Genomic DNA, 22,398 nt, shown 5'->3' on the forward strand with positions numbered 1-22,398 from the left:
GGAACCCATTATCTCTAGAAGTGGTTCATTCCCCCTCTTGAATGGCTCTGTTTGTTTGGAAATCTTTTCTTATATTAAGGCCAAATCTGCCACTTTACATTGTCCACTTATTTTGGCCATCTGGGGCCAAACAGCAAGAGTTGAATCCCTCTTCTATGTTAGACTACACCCCAATAAATATCCTAAGTTTTTTTTAGCTAATCCTTGAATGACAAGCCTCTGCATCTTCAAAGCTGCCTTCATTGCATGAGGTAAACAGCAATTCCCCCGTTTCTCAAGGGTACAGTAGCTCTTTCTTCCTACTGTGTCTAAGGGGAATGATATGACCAATTCACTGCAAAGGTAGAAACGCTGAAGCACTGAGAAGGGAAAGACTTTGAGAGGGTGCTTTTCATCATTATAGAAAAAAGATACCATTTAGTCAAGGCCTTTCTACTTAGGTGTGCTGACCAAAGAAGGAACAATTGTTAATTGTTCCTGGGTTAATGAGGACCTTTAGAGGTTCCCCAGTATGTTCAGACTGACAGCTGTTGACATCTCTTTCCTTCCCCTCTCCCCACTGAAGTCTGCAGAGGGGCAGACGCCCAGGGTGGAGAGAAGGGTTGACCCGTAAAAGCCCACTGTCACACAGAGAGGTTCTGAGCTGTTCTCTGGCTCCAGTGAGGGCACAGCAGAAGGGGAAGTGAGAACAGCAAAACAGCTTCAGCAAGTTATGGAGAACTTCGTGACTGTTGAGGGAGATCAAAATTTGGAAAAGGGTACCTAAGGGAGGGAGAAAAATCTTTGAAAATAGGAAAGACAATGTCCTATTGGGGGCACACCTGCCAGCAGGCAGAGAGTGGGTGCAATAAACTCAGAACAGGGAGTGGTCTCTTGTGAAGTACAGGTTTGGAGGAGTTGTTAGTGTAGACACCCAGGCTACGTGTTCCCTCAGAATCTCCCAGGGGCTTCCTGCCCTTTCAGAAAAAGTTGCTAACCTGCCACTTGGTCCTGAAACTCAGTGTGTGTTAAAGACATTAAACCAAATAAATAATCATCAATATTAGATGAGCTGAGATTAGCAAAGGGGTGTGGTGGGTGAGGAGGGAAGGAATTATCCAGCTAAATAATGCATAGAGGAATCCTTTATGGAAATGATAAATTATGCAGGGCAAGGTTGTGCAAGAATCAATGGGATAACAATAGCTATTTAATTTGGGGGCTTGGTTGGGACATTTACAGTAGAGAGAACATGTTCTATGTCAATGGGAGCAATTTTTCTTTTTATCCCTGAATGAGCCACAACTCTGCCCTCAACATGTCCTTTAAGAGTGATGGTAGTGGGGTGCTAATTCTGTCCTTTTTTTCAGGAAGATACCCAGACACACCTCATATACCCAAGCCAATCATACTGGGAAACATAGAGCCTGGAATAACCTTCCCCATTTATCTCTCCTTACTGGAATCCTACTTCTCCTCTTCAAGGTCTAGATCCAAAGTTTTCTCCTCCATCAAGCCTTCCTTGATCACTCTAATCTATACTGATCTTTTCTCTGACCTGTAGCCTGGACTACTCACTAGAAAGGGGTTCTTCAGCTTTTTATGTGTGTCATGGATCATTTTGGCAATTTGGAGAAGCCTATGGATCCTTTCTCAGAGTAATGTTTTTTCTTTTAATTTGGAGTTTAAAGTTTTATTTGAGATGTTATTCTTCATGTTATTTATTAACTTGGTTAAAATTAGTTGAGATAGTTTTGTATTTATTAGAAAATTATTTTAAAAGATTTAAAAGATATATTTATATGAGATATATATTATATATATTTATATATAAAAGATATATATCTATATGTTTAAAAGATATATTTAAAAATTTAGGGATATACATATAAAGTAGAGAAGTAAATTAGATAATTGAGAATAATGTTTTAAATGCACAAAATTAAACAAAAACATAGGATGACCAACAAACCAATTACACTGAAGTAAAGACATAAACTTTATCCCATCCAAGTTCATGGACACCCTGAAATCTATCCATGGGTCCCTTGGGGATCCAAAGACTCCCTGAACTTGTCACTTAATACATGCTGCTTTGCATTGACTAGACTATTTATATATATATATGTATGTATATATGCACATATATATATATATATATATATGCGCCTTGGTTCCCCTTGTAGAATCTAAGGTCCTAGAGGGCAAGGACTCTGTCTTCTTTGTCATTTCCATGTCCCCCACTGTGCCTTTGCACACAATAAGTGCTCAGTAAGCGCTTGCTGAATGACTGAAGGAACACTTAGGTTGACTCAGCAGAGGCCCTGGAGGTCACCAGTCTGAGCTTCATGGTCACTCTGTGATCTTTGCCTCAGTTTCCCCCAATCCTATACAGTTCCTGCAATCAGAGACTCCTTGACATCCCAGAGGGCTTGGGAGGAAGGTTAGTAAAAATCAAATCCAATCAAATCCACAAATATTGACTGAGTAGCCATTACTGGCAAAGCCCTTGAAGGTCACAATGACTTTATGTTGATTTGAGGACAATCAAGTAGTAAAAATCAAAGGGAGCCAACGTGAGGCCAGGAAAGGAGGGGAAGCTGCCTGGGGGGCCGAGGAGAGCGTCCAGCATCTCCACTGTCTTCACGAATCATCATCACAGACAAAACCCCTGCAGTGTGGACAGCTCCCAAGCAGAATCTGCCTGCCGTTCTTCTTCCACCTCTTTCAGGACTGACAGCAGCTGCATGTGTCAAAGGAAGACTGGGAGGTCCGGGAGAGGGGAGGGGAGGGGAAGATAGTAGTGGTGGGTGAGGAGCAGCGGAGAAGGAGGGAGGGAGGGAGGGGGAGAAAGAGAGAGAGAGAGAGAGAAAGAGAGAGAGAGAGAGGGAGGGAGGGAGGGGGAGGGGGTGAGAAAGAGACAGAGAAAGAGAGAGAGGGAGGGAGGGAGGGGGATAGAGAGAGAGAGAGAAAGAGAGAGAGAGGGAGAGACAGAGAGAGAGAGAGACAGAGAGAGAAAGAGACAGAGAGAGAGACAGACAGACAGAGAGAGACAGGGAGAGAAAGAGACAGAGACTACATATTGTAGGGGCTTGATCCCTTTTTATGGAGTGAATAAATGAAAGAAGCAGTGAGAGAGGAGGAAGGAAAGATGACCAGGAGGCAGCCTCAATAACTCCTGAGTCTGAAGGGAGGAATCCAATTGCAAAACTCTTGGAGGTGAGACAATGGGAACCCCCTCTTGCTTCTTGTCTCTTCATCCTCCCTATTGAAAACCCATCTGAGAGGGGTAGACAGGACAGCATGGACACTGGAGGATGTAATTCAGAAAGACTTTTCTGATCTCTCTAGATATTAGTGCCTCCTCCATTACCATTACCATTACATATTTAGCTTTGTCTATATTTTCTCTCTATATATTTATAAGTGTACATGTTAAGTCCCCTTATGGAATGAAGCTTTTTTATACTTGTTCAGTGATGTCAGTTGTGTCTGACTCTTTGTGACCCCATTTGGGTTTTTCTTGGCAAAGATACTAGAGAGGTTTGCCATTTCTTCAGCTCATTTTTACAAATGAGGAAACTGAGGCAAACAGGGTTAAGTGACTTGCCCAGGGTCACACAGCTAGTAAGCATATGAGGCTCAATTATAGGGAGTAATCTCTGTCCCTCTGTCTTGGATAATCCCTCATCTGTCACTCATATTTCTGTTTTGCTCCACTCTGACCCTCCTATTTACACAAGCTCTGGGCTGTTTAGAGTTAGAGGCCAGGCTCTACTCAAGTTGGAGGGATGGATATATGTGTGTGGGAGTATTCTCTGACTTGTCTTCTGGGTCATTGATGCCAGAGACCCTGGCTGCATTAGCAGACCCCAGAAGGGAAGCTTTCTAAGACAGTGAGACTGTGGACGCATACAGCCAAAGCTTGATGTGGCTGCCCCACATAGCGTGACCTTAGGCAGCTCTGACTCAAGTACTTGAGTACAGATCATGAGAAGCTATGGAGCTGGCCACATCTGAATGACTGTGTCCAGTTATGAACACATTTTAAGATGGAAACTGCAGACTGAAGTGTGTCTAGAGACAAGTGAAGGGATCTGAGAGGCAATTCTGAGAAATACCTGAAGGAAAAAGGAACATTTGAGCCTTCAAAAGGAACAGGCTTAGAAGAGACATGAGAGCCATCCCTTCATAAAAGAAGGGTTGAGTAGAGAAGAGGGGGTAGAATTCTTTGGGGTTCATTCATGTATCTGACCATATTTATTGAGTGCCTGCTATACATAGTGTATTGTGCTAGCCACAGGGGATGATACTACAGTCATTAAGACATGGTTCTTGCCAGGGGGCAGAACTACGATCAATGGATAAAAGTTTCAAGGAGCTAGATTTTGACTCAATACAAAGCAGGTCATTTTAACACTCAGACCTGACCAGCAATGGAGTTAATGGACTATATTGTGAGGTAGTGAGCTCCCCATCACTGGAAATGTTTAAACAGAGATGAGATAATCAGATGACCAGTAAAATTCTGCCATTTTATAATCAAGATGAAGAACTGCTCTCTGTATCCAGGATGTATGGGGGCAGATCACCCACCAAACATAAATGAAAGCAGGACGATGGGAGTGGGAGCAGGAGTTTGTTATTATTGCTGTTGAGTTGATTAGTCACATTTGACTCCATTTGGAGCTTCCTCAGCAAACATACTGGAGTGGTTTGTCATTTCCTTCTCCAGCTCATTTTGCAGATGAGGAAACTGAGGCAAACAGGGGTAAGTGAATTGCCCAGAGTCACACAGCTAGAAGTGTCTGAGGTCAGATTTGAACTTGGCTCCTTCTGGCTCTAGGGCTAACACACTATCCATTGAGCCACCTAGCTGTACTTAAACCTTATCAGATCATTCAAATTTTGCAGACCATCAGTCCCTGCCTGCCCTGTTTCATAGGGCCACAGACTCATCTGACAGTATTTTCCTGAATACCATCAGCACGTACATGGTCACAGGTATAAAATTCGAAGGGACTTCAGAGGTCAACTAGTTCAACCCCTTCATTTTGCAGATGAGGAAGCTGAGGCCATGGGAAGTTAAGTGACTTGTCCAAGGTCATGTAGGCAGTTAGAATCAGAATCCAGGGCCTCTAACATGCTGTGCTCATGATGCATTCTATTGCCTCTAGACAGGACTGCTCATATCTCAGGCTAGCTACATGGGGGTGGAGGCAAGTAGAGGGGTGCCATTCCTACTTTTAAAGAGTTGTAGCAAAAGGAAATTCCATAACTTTTCATCAGCATTCTATTGGGGGTGGGAGTGGGGAGGAGTTCTCCGTGCTCTCCTGAGAGGTAACCTCAATTATACAATGTTAGAGGTGGAAGAAAACCTGAACATAGTCTCTTCATTATTTAGATGAGAAAATGAAAGCCCAGACAGGGAAATACATCACCCAGTGTCATGATGTTAGTAAGTGTCAGGGCTAGGGCTCTAACCTAGGTCTTCTGCCTGAAAGACTAGGGATATTTTCTAGTTTGTCTTCTTCTGTTCACACCTGTCATTCCCTAGATCCAGATTCCTGCTACCTTAGTCCCTTCCAAGTGGACAAGGATCAGCAGCAGCCAGGAGCATGGTTTCCTGTGAGTGGGTCTACACCCCTTCTTCAAACCCAGCACTCTTCGGCCTTTCACCATCCCGTCCCCTTGCCCTGACACCCTGTTGCCTCATCAGTCTTTGGAAACACCTACCTGAGTGTGTTGGTGACATTACAGGGACAAGGCTTGGTACACTGTGGGCCATGTAGCCCCTCTGGACATAGGCGCTCCTGGCATCGAGGGCCTTTGTAGCCTGGGTCGCACACACAGGCACCAGAGGCTGGCGAGCACTGGGCCCCGTTTTGACAGTCACAGCGCTGGGAGCACTGGAATCCAAAGGTCCCAATGGGGCACTCCTCTTGGCATCTGCAGGGTAACACAGAGAGCAGCTGAAGCTTCCCCAAACTGTGGTAGGAGTTAGGATCCCAAATTTAGACCTGAAAGAGATCTTAGAGGCTAAGTCCAGCCCCTCCTCATTTTACAGATAAGGAAAGTGAAGCCTTAATGAAAATAAATGACTTGTCCAAGGTTGGGTCAGCTGGCATCTCAGGTTACGTGGAAATTCAGGTGACTTCACGTACAGCTCTCTCTTACTTATCCAGGATTTACATACAGAAAAGGGGGAGACATTCCAGGCTGATAAGCCTCAACATGGCACAGGGGGTTATACCAAGTTGAGTCCTTACCCATCTGGAATGTCCCCTCCCCCATTTCTGGATGCCAGGCCATATTTCAACCCTTCGACCCAATTTCAACACTAAATTCAAATAATCGAGACAGACCTGTCACCCCCCAGCATGGTTCTCCTGAGGGATCACTAGGCTGCGGTGCTGGCGTTTGCCCTTTTGGTCTTGTTGGCATGGGATTCATGCACTGCAGGAGCACCTCTCATCTCCACCAGTCATAACAATGGCATCTAACATCTACATAAAGTTCTAGAACTTGCAAGACTCTGGACAAATGTGAATTCATGTGATCCTCTTGACAAGTCTGTGAGGCAGGCACTATCATATCCCCTTTTACAGAGGAATGATAACTGAAACTCAGAGAGGTCTGTCAGTTTGCCCATGGTCACACAGCTTGTACGTTTTTGAAGGGCACCCTCTATTACACCGCACTATAGCCATACCCACTTCTCACCAGCAGGAGGGGCCAGTGATCTCAGAGACTCTTGCCTCCTCTGCAGGGCACTTTACCTCTGGTTATATTTATAGGGATGATGAAGTGCTGTATAGCATGAAGAAAAGCATCTGGAATGAAATATTGACGACCTAATCCATTTGCATAATTAGCCTTTTTTCCTGCTAACAATTTAAACAACTTATTTATTTAGAGATCAAGCAGCTCCTGCTAATGAATTTTACACAAAGCATGCTAATAACGGGGCCTCTGGAACATAAGGATAATCACAGCAGGAATTAGTTCTCTACTTAAACATCCTTCCTTTGCAACATATCAATCTAACGTGTCCAATAATGCCATTAACAACCAGATACATTGCTCAATTAAATCACAAAATGAGCTGCAAAGCCGTAGTTATGTTTCTTGTTTAATTTACATTTGTTCCTGCCTATCCGGGGAGGCCGCGTTATTACACCCGCTGAACTTTAATATGCTCGGCGATGATTTGGGTTGGGTTAATGTGGCTGTCACCAGCAAAATGGATGGAGGCAATTTCACAAAATATTAAACACGAGGTGGCCCGTGTAGACACACAAGCCAAATATCACCAGGTCTTCCCATTTTCTGCTTGAGCAGATCGATCCATGGGGCTTTCCAAAGGGCATTTAGGTTTGCTGTGGGCCCTTCCCCCGGAATTTGTCACTAGAGCATGGAGATGGGAGCCGTCTGACTTTTGAAAGTCAGATTGACTTTTGCCTTTCTCCCTCTGTACCCTGGATGCTTTGTCCCTTGGTTGGCTGACTGGGAATAAAGCACAATAGCTGACATTCTTTCGGGTTAGGAAACACGGATGCTAGGCCATGGAACAGTGACGCTGGGCCCAGCCAGTGGGACAGTAGGGCTGTCTTTTTCTTTGAGCGATTGGCTGGTAGTTATCCTAGTAATGTTCTGCACTAGAACAGACCTCCCTGCTCTCCCAGATTCCTGTGTTCTATACTCCCCTCTCATCCATGTTTCTTGCTCTGCTCTGGGTCCAGTGGCTTATGCCCTGTGGAGGGGTGTTTCAGTTCTGAGTTCCTCCAAAGACCAACTTAAATCCCTAGGGTACAGAACTAGAAGACTTCAGGCTCTATTTAGTCCAAACCCCTCATTTTACAGAAGTGAAGTGATTTGTCCATAGGCACACAGTTAAGAAAGTAACAGAACTGGAATTTGAAAACCTAGGTCTTTGGATTCCTTATCAAGCACTGATCCAAGTATGCTTTATGTTTCTAGGGCTTTCTGGAGGCCAGGTGCAAGGAAATGCTGTGTACATGAATGCAGATTCTAAAAGAAATTACACTGTTTCTAAATGACCTCAGGCTATAGGTAAGGGCAAGATAGAAAACAGGAAATGTCTAGGCTCCAGCTGCATCCTTACAAGCCATCACTGTAAAAACTGGGCTGAGTATTCATGCAGGAGTGAGCCAGTCTGAGGGAAAACTGGACAACAAACATCAAGGTGGATTTGTAGATTTGGGGGCTGGAAAGACCCTTAGCTTGGCTCCTTTCTGATTTTCCATCTCAGATGTGAGCTTGACCTTTTGTCCAGTTTAAGTGTCTCTGCTGTGTGTCTGTGTTCCTGATGAAGACTCTCCTTGGTCCCAGTCATAGATCCACACCCTGTACCTCCCACCCCAGCAGAGCCTTCAGGACTGGCCAGCTGTACTATGGCAGAAATATACACAGTCTGAAGGGTAGTAGAAAAAATAACTCTGGGGAACAGAATTTAAAGTGGAATTCAGAGTGTGGAAACTGTCTCCACCAGTGGACATTCACAGCTCATCTCAGCTCAGTCTCAGGGAATGACGTAGGACACTGAGACTGAGATTTGTCCATGGTCACACAGCTGGAATGCAACAGAAGCAGGCTTTACCTGGACCTGGATTTTCCTGACTCCAAGGCCAGCACAATCCACCATGCTTCACTGACTCTCTGATATGCTACAGATAGGTGAACAAAGTGATTGATTTCTCTAAAGCTAAAGCAGATAGGACTTCTGGATTACCAGCTCAACTCCATTATATATAACTGAGATTGGCTAGTTTACTTTCCTCCTTCCCTCAGGGAGAATCACTATAAATCTTGGGTAAAGATGTTAGACTGGGTGAAGGGTAAAGGGTAAAAGGTAAATCAGGACAACTGGCATGTAGGTGACTTCTTACCTATCCCCCATGTAGCCAGCTGCACACTGGCACCGTCCTGTCACATGGTCACATTGCCCTCCGTGGTGGCATGGGCAGTTCTGGCTGCAGTTGATGCCAAATGTCCCTGGTGGGCAGGGCTGGGCGCACACCACTCCCTGAAAAAGAGAAGAAAGAAATTCTGTCTGCCCTGTGCTGACCAAGGAACAGTTGGATTACCAAGAGGAGTGGTGAGGTCAGCCCTCCAGTTACATGATGGCTGCTTAACTGTTTTTTGCATCACAGACTTCTCTCATAATCTGGCGATACTATGGCCCCATTGTTTTTAAGTGCATAAAATAAAATATGTAAGATTATAAAGGAAACTAATTATTTTGAAATATAGTTATAATTTTTTTTTTAAATCACAGACTTCAGGTTAAGAACCCATGCTAGAGATGACTGATAAAAGTTTGTATTATCCATGCAGACAAATGAGAAGGCCTGGCTGATGCTGGAAGGACCTAGCATAATAGTCTTTATTTTGCCACCAGCTAGTATATCTACTGTCCTGTTTACTTTTTTGATACTCTGTTGTATGGATATTTTTCCTTTGAAGATTGGTTTTAGTGTAGATTTGTAGGAATTATTAACTGTCACCCTCCATGTAAATCTACTCTTACAGACAAATCTGGCTTGAGCTGCTATTCCACGCTAATTGACCCCGGGGTATCACTCACTGGATGAATAACCTTTGGCCATGGGACCTGGAACCATTAACCTTAGTTCTAACTATAATCATTAGAAAATACCTTTTATGTGTCTAGCCCTGTGCTTGGTGCTATGAGAGATACAGTCAAGGGAAGGTAGAGATATGGATGTTGTCTTTAAGGGCCTTTGAGCATGAAGGAAACAGAAAACATTTAGTCACCAGAGATGAGACAAATGGTACATTATCACATTCTAAACTTTGTGGTCCATGGTCTATGGGGAACAAATAACTTTGCCCTTATGGAAACCTCAGGCAGGGATAACCAGCACCCCCACTCCCAACAGAGTGCCCATCCATCTATCTCTGTTGGTAAAAGTAATTTTCCTCCTCTATATTCTAGAGAAAAGAATCTTGAGAATTATGAGGAGTCAACAAACATTGCTCTTTTCTAGGCTAGTTCTCCTGGGGTCCAGTGAATTAATCCAAGAAACAAATAACTTCTTCCAACTTCCCCTTGGGAAACCAAGCATCTCTTGTTCATCAAGTCAGCCTCTAGCACAGGGGAACATGCACGTTAAGTGACTAGGGCTGGAATCCTCAAAGTTCCTGTCCCTCTCTGTTGGTGAGGGTCATGGGAATATTGGGAGAATTTGTAGTCCCATAGTCCTGGCACCTTTAAACTCAATTTAGGATGTCAGGAGAAGCCTCAGCACAGCTATGAGATGGAGAAGGGCAGTTTCAGAATAAATACTATTGGGAAGAAGGACATTTTGACTCAGAGAAGCAGGCAGTGAAGAGGAGACCCCGAGTGGGCAAGGAGTCAGTCTTAGGGCTCAATCTTTGCAGGGATGGTGCTCTTCTCCTAACTATGGACATTTACCTTTGCGTATGTGATTCCATGGATAATATGCCCTTTCATTCTTAAACTCCAAACTCTTCTGCTTGTCCTTCGAGGACCAGCTGGTCTCCTCCCTCATGTCTTCCACTGATTCCCATTACTGGCCCTCCTCATCCCTGTGCTGTAGCTAAATTAATCTGTTTATTATTCCCAGCCAGGAGCTCATCCATGCTCACCTCCGCACTTTTGAAAGTACTCCCCGTTGGGGAGCTAGGTGGTACAGTAGATGGAGTACTGGTCCTGCAGTCAGAAGGACCAGAGTTCAAATCCCATCTCTGACACTTACTAGCTGTGTGACCCTGGGCAAGTCATTTAACCCTGACTGCCTCCAAAAAAGAAGAAAAAAGAAAAGGCTACCTCTCCCCTTTCTTGCTCTCCTTGCCCCCTACCTAGCTTTGGAAACAAGAATAAAACTTGTACTACCATTTCTAGAAAGGATGTATCAATCAATTGAGCAGTGACTCCACTCACTATCACTGGCTTCCCCTATCAACCAATAAATATTTGTCAATTACCCTCTTATTGTTTAGTCATTTTTAGTCATGTCCAATTTTTCATGACCCTATTTGGGGTTTTCTTGGCAAAGATACTGGAGTGTTTTGTCATTCCCTTCTCCAGCTCATTTTACAGATGAGGAAACTGAAGCAAACAGAGTTAAGTGACTTACTTAGGGTCACACAGCTAGTAAGTGTCTGAGGCTGGATTTGAACTCAGGTCTTCCTGACAAAAGGTCCAGTACTCGATGTACTCTGCCACCTAAGTCGGCACCAAGATCCTACTTGAAAACTTACAGTAACAGAAAATTAATGGATTCTCGGACAAACTATAAAGGGCAAACTAAGAAACCTTAGAGATTACCTAGTCCATGCAGCTTACTTTATGGATGAGGAAACCAGGGACCAGAGAAAGGAAGTGATTTCTAAATTCATCACTTTCTATTTCCACCTAAGCTGCCTTTATTAAATGCCTACTCTGTGCCAGAGATTATGCTTAGTGCTAAAAACATAAACACAAAGAATGAAATAAGCTCCATTCTTGAGGAGTTTCCATTCCAATGGGGCAGATGAGAGAACTTGTAAAAATATAAAATGAACATATAAAAATAAGTAAAAAGTAGTTAAAAAGATAATTTCTGGGAAGGAAGGCACTAGCAGCCGGACAGATTTCATGCAGGAGATGTGTATTAAGGAGGTGTGGAAGGAGTGCATTCTAGGCGTGGGACATGACCATTACAAAGGTATGGAGACGAGATGGAGGAACAAAGACAACGCCACTTGCCAGATCCAGAGCATAGGTGGGGCAGAATAATATCCAGTAAGACTGAAAAGAAGCTAAAGAGAGAACATGTATTTTGTCCTTGAGAAAGCAAGGGTCACTGGAGTTGAAGGAACAGTGAATGACCTAGTCAGATCTCCATTTAAAGAAAATGATTTTGGTAAAATATCCCTCTGTCTACGACTCGTTTAGACACATTGTGTTGTCTTTGCTCATTAGAATCCAATAGGTGAAGACAACCCAAAAGTGCAGCGTTCGAACGTGGCTCTGGAGAGCAGGGGCTGTTTTACTTTGTCCATTTGTATTTTCAGTGTTTTGCACAATGAGAAGTGCTAAATAAATGCTTTTTTGTTCACTCATTCACCAGAAGGGCAATCACCCAACTTGGCATCACTTCCTTCATCCCAACACCTTTGAAGCCTGGTTTGAAATTCATTCATTCCTTCAAGAAAACCATCTTTGATTGATCCCTACCCTTTGCTTGCCTACTCTGTGCTCATCTTTACTTACATATTTTCATTTATGTTCATAATTTGTACGTTGTTTTATAAGTTTATCTCCTCTTTCCCTTGTCGAATTGGCTTCTCCCAGGGACTGGAACTGCTTTCCTCTTTGTCCATCTTCCTTTGCAGTGACTAGATTGGGGCTTGGTACACAGGAAAGTATGGAAAGTGGGATGCTTTGTTTGGGGAACTGACTGACTTGAGTGGGTAGGGACCTCTCTTCATTTGGGCTTGGGTTCTGATTGCTGTGCCATGAAATAGTTTCACCCACTGTCCTCTCTCCCTTTCCTTTTTCCTTCTTTGCAAAGCCTCAGATTCCCAAACAAGGAAGAAAAAAGAGAGCTCAGGATTTTACCAAAACTCTGCCTGGGGCTGGAGCAACACATTCTAGAATCAGGGAAATGAGACCAAGGTCAGTGGGAGCAGGCCCAGAAGTGACTTGTTCTATTGGCCTATTTCCTAAGCAGAGGGCTTGATCCCATGGACTCTCTGCTTTGGGTGGGATGGGGGGATGAAGAGGAGAGTCAACATGGAGACATAGCAAAAAGCTAGTTCCCTTTTCAGTACAGTCCCCTGGTCCTTTGAGGGACAGCCCCAAAATCAGGGCTTTCTTCTTCCAGATACCAGACAGAATGGTGACCGCCCTACCTAGGGAAAGGCACAATGGAGACCACTAAGAACCTGGGGGTGGGGTGGTGGTCACCCTGGTGGGGGGTGGACCATCTCTGATATTCCTCACCTTTCCCCAACCATCCCCCTCTCCTTAGCTTCTGATTCATTATTTTGTGACTGTTCGTGCCTGTGTGGGGTATTAATAATTCATACAAATCTGCAAGTAAAATGCCTTGTGTCAAAAATAGAAATCCAATTGTCTACAATAAAATTAAAAACATAAAGTCTTCAAACCCAAAGACTTCATCCACACAAACTTCTATCGTCTGGAATAAATCCTTCGAGGTGTCAAGGGGGTGGGGGGAAATTACTTTCCAAGCCTGTTCTCTCTCCATCCCACACTTTCCTGCATGTTCTGACTTTCTCTTTCTCCCTTCTCCTCCTATGACGACTCAGCACTGCTTTCATTAATGATGGAGAGCAGCCTTGAAACTCACACTAAGTGTTCACGAGGCTCTTTGTCTCCCTCTGTCTCTGTCTCTGTCTCTGTCCCTGACCTCTCCCTCCTCCCTTCCTCATCTCATTTCAGCTTGTCCATCTGCTTGCTTGGCTCAAATGCACTTGGCTTGGCCTCTGGGGACCAAGTTCTTGCAAAAAGATGGTCTTTCAAGATTTTCCCCTAGGGTTCTCAGGTGGCTGGGCTGGGAGATGTGAGACATGTAGCTATCTCAACAACCTCCCTCCCACCCCAAGTCCCAGCTTCCTCCTTAATCAATGGTGCTCCTCAACTCCCTCCTCCTGAAACTGTCCCCCTCTGTACTCTGTATTCACAGCCTCCAAAAATATCCTGCTTCTGCTCAGCTAGCTACAGTCTCATCCCCTCACCAGAGAGGCTTCAGGTCCCAGTGGGAACAGCCTCAGTGTATCATTCATTCACTTAGTGCCTCTAGGAAAGGGGTAGTACTGATGAGGTAGATGAATGGGGGTCTCCCTTGAAAGCAAAAACAGGGATGGAGGGAGGGGAGCATAGAGAAGTCAGTCCTTCCTGGGGGCTGCTTCTGAGCAACCCCAGTGAAGGTTTAGGGAGCACCGGGGAATAGGTGAAAATTCTTGGCTAAAAGAATGTGTGGGTGTGACATCAGGGGACCAATAGTGCAGTATGTTTCCAGCCTCTTGACAGAAAGATGGTGGGCTACAGGTGTGGAATGTGGCACACATGTATGGTATGTCACAAATGTGTTCATTTGTTGTGTTTGCCTGGATTTATCTTAAGGATGTTCTGCTAGGTAGGAGAAGTTGTTTGTAACTGAAAAAGATCATCATGAAAGCATTAAAAAGATTTTGAGTTTGTAGCATCCCCCTGCTGACCTCATCACTATATTAAGTTTAATGCAAAACTCACAGAGGAAATGGACCTCAAAGCAGGAATCTAGCTCTTTCATACCCTTTCTTCCCATTTAGTGCTCAATGTGACCTGAATAAGAGTAGAGAGAAAAACTGAAAATTCTCCAAATCCATCTTTCCCTGTCCCTTTGTCTATTTCTCTTGTCCCCTTCCCCTAATTCTGACCCACTAGAGCTGAGACCCCACTTACCATCCAGCCAGGGGGGCAAGAACACTCCCCTGTGATGTGATGGCAGGTACCTCCATTCTGGCAGGGGCAGCGCAGGTCACAGTGGGCCCCATGGCTCCCAGGTGGACACTGCTCCTCGCAGCTAAAAAGAAAACAGCTTCATTAATTGTGGGTGAAAAGAGGGCCAGACCCACTGGTGCACTCAGCATCAGGTGACAGGACATGTCAGGGTTGCCCCAGACTACTTGGCTCTGGTCACTGTGCCAGCTTGGGCAACCCTCTCAGCTTCAGGTCCTCCCTCTATAAATCAGAGATAACCTCTTGATTCTGGAAGTCTCTGAAAATAGTGGGAGGGAAGAAAGGGGGCCCCTATCCCTGGATCAGAGGCACTCTGGGGAGTCTATTACTGGAGATGGGTGAATGAAGGCATCTGGGCTAACACTAAGTGTACCTGATTGTACATGAGGAGGAGGTACATGATTGCTACCAAAAACAACAGGTGGTACAGACAACCAGGGGAATAGAATGTTGGCCCAGGAATCTTTGTCCCTCTGGGGCTCACACGCCACATTTTCTGGAAGTTCCCTGGCTAAGTGTCCATCACTGCACCTCCCTAGACGTTCTGAGGAATCTAGATGCCAGGGCTTGGATCCATCTTCATATAATACACCTCCCCTGTTATAAACCTGTGAAGTGAGCAAAGCCAGTATGATTATCCCCATCTGGAAGATTCAAAAAGCAAGGACCAGGAAGATTAATTTATTTGCCTAAGGGCACATAATAAATTTAATTTGCCAAACATTTATTAAGCTCCTACTATGAATGAAGGATAAAGGATTAAGTGCTTACTGTGTGATAGGCACTATGCTAAGCACTGGAGGGTACAGGCATAAAGAAGCAGAGTCCTGTTTTCAAAGAACTTATATTCTTTTTTTAAATTTTAAAAAATTTTTACTTTTTAAATTTTATATGTTATTTTTCCCCAATTACATGTAAAAAATTTTAGGAATTCCAAACTCTCTCCCTCCCCTCCCCCCCATTAAGAAGGCAAACAATTTGATAAAGTTTTATATGTGCAGTCATGCAAAATATATTTCCATGTTATAAAGAGCTTACATTCTATTGGGGGAATACAATACGTAAACTGGAGCTGGAAATAGGGGGCAGTGGGGTTGGGGAATCATGGTTTAGAACTGCTTCCAAATCTCAGTTTCCAAATCTGCCCATTGGGGATAAGAATACTGACCCTGCTTACCTCACAGGCTTATAACAGAAAAGGTACCTTAAGCTAAGAAAGACACAGGCCCTGGCAGGCTAGACCCTGCCAAATGCCCAGTGAGGTGGGAGTGGTGGGTACTTCATTGGGGAACTCCTAGAAAGTGGGGTGCTGCAGAAGTCAGGTACCACAGAAGATAAGGTAAAAGCACATTCTTAGAGCCCAAAGTTTTGTGGGGGGATAAGAGGAAGAGGAGGATGAGGAAGATGCAAGTAGTATGGTTTGAGAATGGCTGGTACCACCCCAGGCCTGAGAACACAAAGACAGAATAAAAAAAGGAATCCCATTTTCAAGGACCTTCCATTCTCCCTTTGGGGCTAGGGATGCAGTACAGTGTTTACACAGACAAATCAACACAATTTGAGGTGGGAAGGACTGATCATAACTAGTGGAAATAGGAAGGCTTTGGCATCCAAGGTGGCATCTGACTTAAGCTTTGAAAGAAGAGAAGAGGAAGAGAGAGCATCCCAGGTGGGGTAGGTGGGAGACTGGAATGCCTAGCAACAGCCAATGGGCTCGTGTGCCTAGAAAACAGACTGCTTAAAGGACAGGGATGTGACACATCTGGAATTATGGCAGACTTGGGACCAGATTCCAGTTGTTTCTTCTGCACTACATTGCCTCCCTGGCATCTCAACCTCTAAGGAGGTATTTCTAGAATCAGGATTTAAATGCAGTCCGACTTTGACCTTGGTGTTTGGTCATTGACTCCTTGCAGCTAAAACTTGTCTTGAGAAGGGTGACAGAGGAAAGCTAAGGAGAGCCTTTTCTAGTATCTCCCTTTCCAAAGGCCCTCTGGCATCAGAGTGAAGGAGTCTGCTGGGAACACTTTGGTATGTAAGGGGTAGTATGCACCTAGAGCAGCACTGGCCATTGGGAACCCCAAGAACAGGAGGCAGTTCCAGGGCTGAGCAGGAACTCTGCTTTTCTTTGCAGGGATCCCAAACTGAACAGATCTGATCCTTGATACTAGGGGTCCACATCTGATGTAGGCTCAGCAGAGGCCTCTCAGAGACTGATTTAGGAGTGGTTTAAGGGCATTTGAGACAAGCAAAAATACTATTTATCCCCATGTTTGCCCTCTAAGACATCTCTCTGGGGTGCTTGATCCTTGCCAGTGGTCACTGACACCTCCCCCCACCAAGTAGAGCTAAGTCCAAGGTCGGATGGGAGGCCAAAGTCAAACCTAGATAATTCTCTTCAGACTCAACTTGTTATTCTCTACAGTGAACTTCCTCGATCTCAATTCCTGAACTTCCCTTCTTCCTCAAATTATCACGTACATGCCTACTTACTTATATATTATATCCTTCCCCCACAAAATAATAGGGGCTATTTTTCATTTTGTGTTTGTGTACCTAGGACACAGCATGTCTTCTACACAATAGGCACTTAATGAATGTGAACTGGATTGAATTGGATTGGTCAGCATCCTGGAGCAAGGAGAAACACCATCCCTAATCCTCATATGACTGGGTCTATCCAAGGCAGTTTGAGTGATGGCTCTAGAACACTGGATCAGGGCTATGGACACACTCAAGGATGCCCAACCCAAAGGGCATTTTCTAAAGAGGGCCAGGTCAGCCCTACACAACCAGGGTTTGGAATAGGAAGTGGCAGGGAGAGGAGAGCCAAGGCTGGGAAGATTCAAGGGGATTCTTGTGCATTCAGACTTTGCTTAACAATCATGCAAGCACTGCGCGGAGGCTCTGTGTACAACGTTGGTGCTCCTCCAAGGGAATTAATGGCATCATCTTCTAGGGCTCAGGCATGTTTGCATACAGGCCTCTGCCCTGTGGCCCACATTTGTTCAGACCCCAAAGTGGAAGGATGCTCAAGGCATGAAAGAAATGGGTGGCTTGGTCATGCCTCCTAAAGACTCCAGGCTTTGCTATCCAACCCGAACCTGCAACCTTAGGACCTTTCAGTGTGATCTGTGGGTAAATTCTCCTCAGTGTTTTGTCTTTCTCAATTAGAGCATGATCCTCCTCAAGGGGAAAGGGCACAGTTTTTGCCTCTTTCTTCATATTCCCAAGACTTATCACAGTACCTGGCACACTTAGTAAATACTTTTTTCAGTAATTCATCCCTCATCTCTACAGCACTTACTAGACGCCAGTGTAGCCCGGTGCACAGTGACACTCTCCAGTCCGAGGGTCACAGGTGGCACCATTGTGGCACTGACAAGGAAGCTGACAACCTTTGCCATGTGTCCCTGGCTCGCAGAAGTCCTCACAGCGCCAGCCCCGGTAGCCATCAGCACACACACAGGCCCCAGTGATGGGATTGCACAAGGCACCATTCTGACACTGGCAGCGATTGCTACAGTGGGGACCCCAGTGGTCACTGTCACAGCCTGAAACAGAAACACAAAGAGTTATGGGACCCCGGGTGAGGCCCTGCTTTGAGAATATATTGGATCGTTCTTCTCTGTCTTGGTTTCTCTTCCTCAATCTCGGTCTGTGTCTCTACTTGTCTCTCAGGCTTAATCCTTTTCTGTCTCCTGCCTCTCTTTTTCTATATATGTTTCTCTGTTTTTTTCTGTCTTCCCCTGTTTCTTGGATCATTGAGTCATAGGTCTAGAATCAGAAAGGACTTCAGAGGTCATAGCATCACAGATTTAGATCTGAAAGAGACTTTATATAGCATCTAGTCCAATTCCCTGAAATGGACAAATGATTAACCCATGGTCAAACTTCAAATAGTAAACAGTAGCCTGGATTTGAAATAATGTTCTCTGATTCCAAACCCAGAACTCTTTCCATGACTCAGAGCAAGATGTTCAACCTCCTTGGGCCTCAGTTTTCTCATCTGTAGAGAGGGTTAGACCAGATAGGCTTTGAGGTCTGTCCCAGGTCTTTATCTATGATCCTCTGTCTATGTCTTGGAATGTCAATCTCTTTCAGTCCCCTGCCTCTTTCTATGAATCTGCTTCTCTCTCTGTCTTCCTTCCTCCCTTTTGAGTTTGCAGGTTTTAGAAGGATAGTGCTAGAAGGGACCTTAGTGATCATCTAATTCTCACTGGATGCACTCCAAATTGCAAAAGTCCTCATAACTGAGCACAAGACTCCAGCAGGATGGCCACCTCCCTTATTTGGGGCACCAGATCTCTCAAAGAAATACAAGATCATGTTGGAAATCTTTGAATGTAATTCAATGCACCTCCAAAATCATTTCCAAGCAGCACTGTTGGAATTCAAATTCTAGGGCCCCTAAAGGGGTTGAATAACTTGTTGAATGACAGGCTTGGATGCTGAGAATCCCAATAGAGTCACCTGAGCTCTCAGCAACTCCTGCATCAGCTCAATTCAGCCCAGCAAATATTAATTACATTCCTACTGTGTGCAAAGCACTGTGCTGGGAGCTGGGGAGACAGAGACAGTGATAGAAGTCTAGAAGAGATAGGGTTCTTTGCTCGTGAAGATTTATAATCAAACAGGGAAATATGACATATCCACAAAACACCATAAAGCAGAATTAAATACAAAAATTGACAGAGCCTCAAGAGAAGAGTGAGGGTCAAGGGGGAAAAGAGTTATTACTAACTGGCTATCAGGGAAGTCTTCTTAAAGGGGCTGACATTCATGGTGGGATTTATTTTTTAATGATATTTTATTTTTTCCCTCAATGATATAGGGAGCTTTAAGGAGGATGGGCAGGGATTCAGTGGGTGAAGATGGGGGACAATCCAAATAACATGTAGCAAAAGCATGGAGGTGGAAAGAGCACAGGTTTGTATAAGAGATAATGAGTACAGTATTGTAGTCTGGGGAAAGCAAGAGTTCTTAACTTGGGGTTCATGGATAGAGATCAGAGGATCTGTGAATTTAAATGGGGAAAAAATTGCATCTTTGTTTTCCTTCACCTTGGTTTCCTTTGTAATCTTGTGCATCATATTTTATGCATTTTAAAACATTATTCTGAGAAGGGACCTGTAGGCTTCATCAGACTATTTGCCCCAGGGACCTGTGGCACACAAAGATGAAGAACCCCTGGCAAAGTGTATGTGCAGGGAAGTGTTCAGAGATCAAACTGGAAATGCAGTGGGAAGCCAGATAGGGCAAGACCTTGAACAAGAGTTTGGAAATCACTGGAAGACTTTGAGTGGAGGAAAAACAAGCAGATTTGAGCATCCTGAGGATAAATCCTGCTGTGGTGTGAAATGGGGTGTGTGAGAGGGCAAGTGGAGGTACAGAATCTATTGTAATAGTACAGGCAGTTAGAAATAAGTAATGGGGTAAAGTTCTGGGAGACATCAAGGTTTAATAGGACTGGGGTTGAAATAAGGTAAAAAAGGAAATCATTAGAACTGAGTCAAGTAAGGAAATGATGAGGATAGTCAGAAATTCCTAAAACCCTTCAGCCTTGACTCTCACTGCATCTCTGGTACTTTGTGTATACCACATAGAGAAAAGCAGGAGACATTTTCTGGGCACCAAGAGATAGATTTCCAACAAAAGTGCTGTACTTCACATTTGCAAACTGTTTTTTAACTTTTCAAATTGCTTTCATTGGATATACAACTTAATAAAGAAGCACAGACAACGCTTTCAGAAAGGACCATCTGCTCTCCTGGTTTCAGTGATACTGGAGGGGAGGGGCATGGAGAGGGAAATGGGATATTTAAGCAATAAAAGGTGAGATCTCAGAAACCCTTCTAATCATCCTTTATCTGGTGACCTGATGTGGAATGTTTGAGCTAGAACAGACCTTAGTGATCATCGAGTCCAACCTCCCCATTTCACATACAGGGAAACTGAGGCTCAGGAAGGGTCATTCGCTTAATGTCACACAGACACTGGTTGTATTATTGGGGCAAGTCACTAAATCTTTCCAAGTCTCAGTGTCCTCAGAGAGCAATCTCTATCATACCATCGTCATCCTCATAGCTGGCATTTATATAGGCGTTAAGGCTGGCAAAGTGATTGATAAATGACATCTCTTTCTAGCTTCACAACAACTTTGGGAGGGAGGTGCTGTTGTTATCAACCCCATTCTACAGATGAGAAAACTGTGGCAGAGAAAGGGTAAATGACTTATCCAAGGTCCCCTAGCTAAAAGGATCTGAGGTCTCATTTGAACCTCCCTGACTCCAGGCTAAGTACTCTATCCAATGAGCCACCTCTCTGGCTCACAGGGTTGTTGTAAAATTCAAATGAGTCAAGGCATAAGGGGCTTTGCAAACCTGAAAACACTATATGAATGTCAGTTGTTGTTGCCATGATTATTTTGGACCCAAGTCTTGTGGAGTCAGGGCTGACACTCTTTTCACTGCCCCCCCCAGGGGGCCCCAGTCTCGTCAGCTCTCCAGAGCCCCTGGTCAAGCCCCCAAGTTGTGCGGCCATCTCTCTGTTAGCAACTCCACTATTCACGTTGCTGACATGTTCCAGGCTTCCGGCTCACATATAAATGAGGAAGCTGAGGCAGACAGGTTAAGGGACTTGCCTAGGGCCCCAAAGTTAGTAAGCATCTGAGGCCTTCCTGATGAAAGGTCCAGAACTCTAAACTGGCACCAAGTCCCTATCTGAAAACCTCCAGGAACAGAGAACTAATGAACTCTCAGACAAACTATTAAGGGCAAATCAAGAAAACATAGAGATTACCTACTCCATCAGGCTCACTTTACAGATGAAGAAACCAGGAGCAGAGGAAGGAAGTGACTTGAACATTCACCACCACCATTCTGTGTTAAGACAGCTCTCATCATGAAGTCTTCTCCTTATCACTATACTATTCTGTCCATCCTAGACCTGTGCTTTTATCAGTGTAGAGGACTCCCAGTGAGCAAACTCTCTTCTCTGATGTAGATGAACATTTCATCTGTAAACTAGTCTTAGCTGCTTAGGGAATACAGAGAGGTTAGCTGACTTGCCTACAGATATCCAGCTATTAAGGGTAAGAAGCAGGGCATGAGCCCAGGTCTTCTTGCCTCCTAGGCCTAAACTTTACTCTATGCCTCTCAAGGTAAGATAATGCTTCTCTGCAGCTTATGCCAGCTGTTTTAAGTTCTGCCTTAGTCCTTCAAATACTTTCAGGCAGGGTATGGATCTATGGCAGAGATCCATGAATTTGGGTTTTAAAAATATTTTGTTAACTTTATTTTAATTGAATAACTTTTCTCTGTAATTCTATGTATTTTATTTTATGCATTTTTAGAAATGCTATTCTGAGAAAGGGTCAGCAGTCTTCACCAGAATGCTAAAGGGGTCCATGACATAAAAGACGTTAATAATTCTTGCTTTCAAGGAATGATCATGGACCCATCTTCCCCTTGCATTCTTCTCTTCTATGAACTAAACTTTTCTCTGATTACTTCAACTGATTCTTCCACATAAACAGGCCCCAAGGTCCCAGCATCTCTCCAGCTCTTCCCCACATTCAGGGATGCAGCAGGGCTGTTTACTAGTGGGTGACCCCAAGGAAACCTTGTAGCATCAGCTGGATATCAAGGGGAGTATGGAAGAGAGAAACTCAAGGCAGATGACTTGAGTGGTCAGGAAATAACTGTGCCAGCAGCAAAGTACTGAAAAAGAGATGAAGATGATGAAGGTAGGCTGGCATCTCTGCTTCCTGCTGGCTACTCTGACTAGCTCTGAGACCCAGAATAAGTGGACCTCAGTTTCCTCAAATGAGAATGAGAGAGTAGAATGAACCCTGTGTTCCAAAACGTGTCAGTATTGTGGGAAGAGCACTGCACTTGAAC

At 44.4% G+C, this 22,398-nt stretch overlaps 1 protein-coding gene across 6 annotated transcripts in view; it reads right to left on the reverse strand.

Moving 5' to 3' along the window:
* Positions 1–22,398, reverse strand: part of MEGF11 (multiple EGF like domains 11) — a 475,650-nt gene that overhangs the window by 70,613 nt on the left and 382,639 nt on the right. For all 6 annotated transcript variants that reach the window (XM_072614460.1, XM_072614458.1, XM_072614449.1 and 3 more), the window contains exons 7-10: positions 17,805–18,051; positions 14,441–14,561; positions 8,889–9,025; positions 5,716–5,928 (exon numbers count right to left, since the gene is read on the reverse strand). In XM_072614460.1, the coding sequence (XP_072470561.1) occupies positions 5,716–5,928; positions 8,889–9,025; positions 14,441–14,561; positions 17,805–18,051 (718 nt within the window). The remainder of the gene's footprint in view (positions 1–5,715; positions 5,929–8,888; positions 9,026–14,440; positions 14,562–17,804; positions 18,052–22,398) is intronic.

Source organism: Notamacropus eugenii, chromosome 1 (genome assembly GCF_028372415.1).
Source record: "Notamacropus eugenii isolate mMacEug1 chromosome 1, mMacEug1.pri_v2, whole genome shotgun sequence".
In the NCBI taxonomy this organism is placed as follows: domain Eukaryota; kingdom Metazoa; phylum Chordata; class Mammalia; order Diprotodontia; family Macropodidae; genus Notamacropus; species Notamacropus eugenii.